Source organism: Blastocystis sp. subtype 4, assembly GCF_000743755.1.
Source record: "Blastocystis sp. subtype 4 strain WR1 chromosome Unknown seqid_0649, whole genome shotgun sequence".
In the NCBI taxonomy this organism is placed as follows: Eukaryota; class Bigyra; order Opalinata; family Blastocystidae; genus Blastocystis; species Blastocystis sp. subtype 4.
In genome coordinates this window covers 1-2,204 of record NW_014568898.1, presented here as the reverse complement: position 1 = coordinate 2,204, position 2,204 = coordinate 1, and the positions used below count along the sequence as shown (strand labels likewise).

At 35.5% G+C, this 2,204-nt stretch overlaps 1 protein-coding gene across 1 annotated transcript; it reads right to left on the bottom strand.

The window, feature by feature from the left end:
- Nucleotides 1–480: 480 nt before the first annotated feature.
- JH06_5253 (hypothetical protein) lies at nt 481–1,710 on the bottom strand (the record flags this gene model as incomplete). Its single annotated transcript, XM_014669347.1, has 1 exon — nt 481–1,710. The coding sequence occupies one exon, from the start codon at nt 1,708–1,710 to the stop codon at nt 481–483; it is 1,230 nt and encodes a 409-aa protein (XP_014524833.1).
- Nucleotides 1,711–2,204: the final 494 nt, after the last annotated feature.

Here is a 2,204-nt window from a genome sequence, read left to right as displayed (position 1 = left end):
CATCAAACAAACCCAGAGACTACTGGTAACAACAACATGGTGTCAGACCTTTCATACTGTTGATATACATTTCTAATACACTTGCATCTATGGTTTTGACAGAATGAAGTACCTACTATTAGCTACTATACTATTGACATAATAGAATGAATAATCACCCATTGAAATGGTTGTACTTGTGATATTGGATACATCTACAATCAACTCTTTTTATACTCATACTGTCAAGGATAACTGAACCCATGAACTGGAAGTTCCCTCCACACATCTGGTAAGCCATTTGTGCTCTCTTTCCAAAGAAGCGTGAAAGATGTGGGAGATCTTTGGATTATGAGACTGTCAATAGATGATACTCCTCATTGTTAACGTGTTTTTGTAACTGAATGGCTCCGTAGTAGTTGATTTCCTCTCATCTCGACCATCTCCTCTGAAAGCGGCAATTCCCAATTTGATCGATTCACAATTGGGAAGGTCTAAATGTCATTTTCTAGTCAAGTTTACTATCAAAGACAACAGAGTGACAATACCAGAAAGAATGGTCACCGATAGTGACTTCCTGAATTGAAGGAAGATCAAGGAATTAACATGAACAATCAAACACTTACCTTTCAGGACAAAGGATTTCACCCACAAAAAGCTGTCACATCCAATAAAGAGTGATAGAAGAGAAGGGAGTTTTTTCAATTCTATTTTCACATAATCTGTGAATGAACTGCTTCCTATAGTAATTGTCCGTAGTTTTGGACAACTGATTATTTGACATTCAGATCCTTTTGTGGATACTAAAATTCCATTTTCATGTTTCTCCGATGTAAAACACCATTTGCCAATCTTTAGAGATTCAAGTTCGTTTAATCCTTCAACTATGAATCTTGTTGTATTCTTAAAGCAACTGTTACCAATTACCACCTGTTTCAATTTGGGTAGATTTGAAATCATAATAAGATTGAACTCAGGAGTATTGTAACTCTTCTTGTTCACAGTATACTCCTCCATTTCATCATTCAAACCGAATGAAGGAATTAAATCTCTTTCAAACACATCATCAATCCATTTTCCTTTTTTCACCAGACAATGATTGTTATCATATTCTTCTCCCTTTCCATGTCGCTTACCATTTTTCCATTCTCCAATATATTGTGGATGAATTCCATTAAAGAGAGTTCCCTCTCCATTCCGTTTTCCATTCTGAAAGAACCCATAGAACAGAGCAGATTCCCCATCACTCCCATATTCTGTGCCTTCTCCTTCTCTTATCATACCCTTCTCCTCTTCAAAAACATATCCTCCTTCATATATTCTCTTCCCTGTGGAGTCATATTCCGTCATTTTATCTCCATTTATCTCGCTCATCACTTGTGTCATCTCCCCATTTGAATAATAACACTTTCTTTTCACCTTCCCTCCTTCATATTCATAGCAGATTCCATTCTTTGTATACGTACTTCCATATTCCGCAACGCTGATTATTTCACCTTCTTCGTTCCTCTCTTCAAGCATTCCTTTCATCCTTTGACTCTCTTTCATGTATCCTCTTTTCTTTCCATTCTGATAGAATTCTTCTTTTAATACTCTTCCATCCTTGTCATATTCTAGGAATACTCCCCACTTTACTCCATGCTTCAGCATTCCTCTTTCCACCACTTTTCCCAATTTGTTATATACAATCATCTCTCCATTAAGTTCGTCATGCTTATAACATAACTCCATAAGTATAGTATTGTTTTCTCTTAGAACCACCGCCTTTCCTTCTTTTTTCCCATTCTTCATACTGGCTTTCATTCGAACTTTTCCTTCTTTTCCTTCCATTTTCATAATCATCTCTTCACCATCTCTTTCAACCGATTCGATTGTATATTCCGAAAGAAACCTCTTTGATGAATCTATTGTATTCAATTCAATGTTAGAGCTCATCGGAATCTAAATAACTAACAGATTTGGCTATTAACTAATTGAATTCATTAATCTTCTTCACCATAATATACAAAGGATAACTCTACATCTGCAGATTGAATTATTATTGCTTATTTCCATTGTCGGTATTCTTCCATTATCAGAATGTGACAAGAACTATCAATTTACTAAGACTCTTTGTTACATTTCTTAACAAACAGATTCTCAGATGAAAGATTGTGAAACATGTTCAAATCAACTGCTGTTTTCTCTCGAGTGTCTTCTTAGAAATACTATGCTTGTTCCGATTA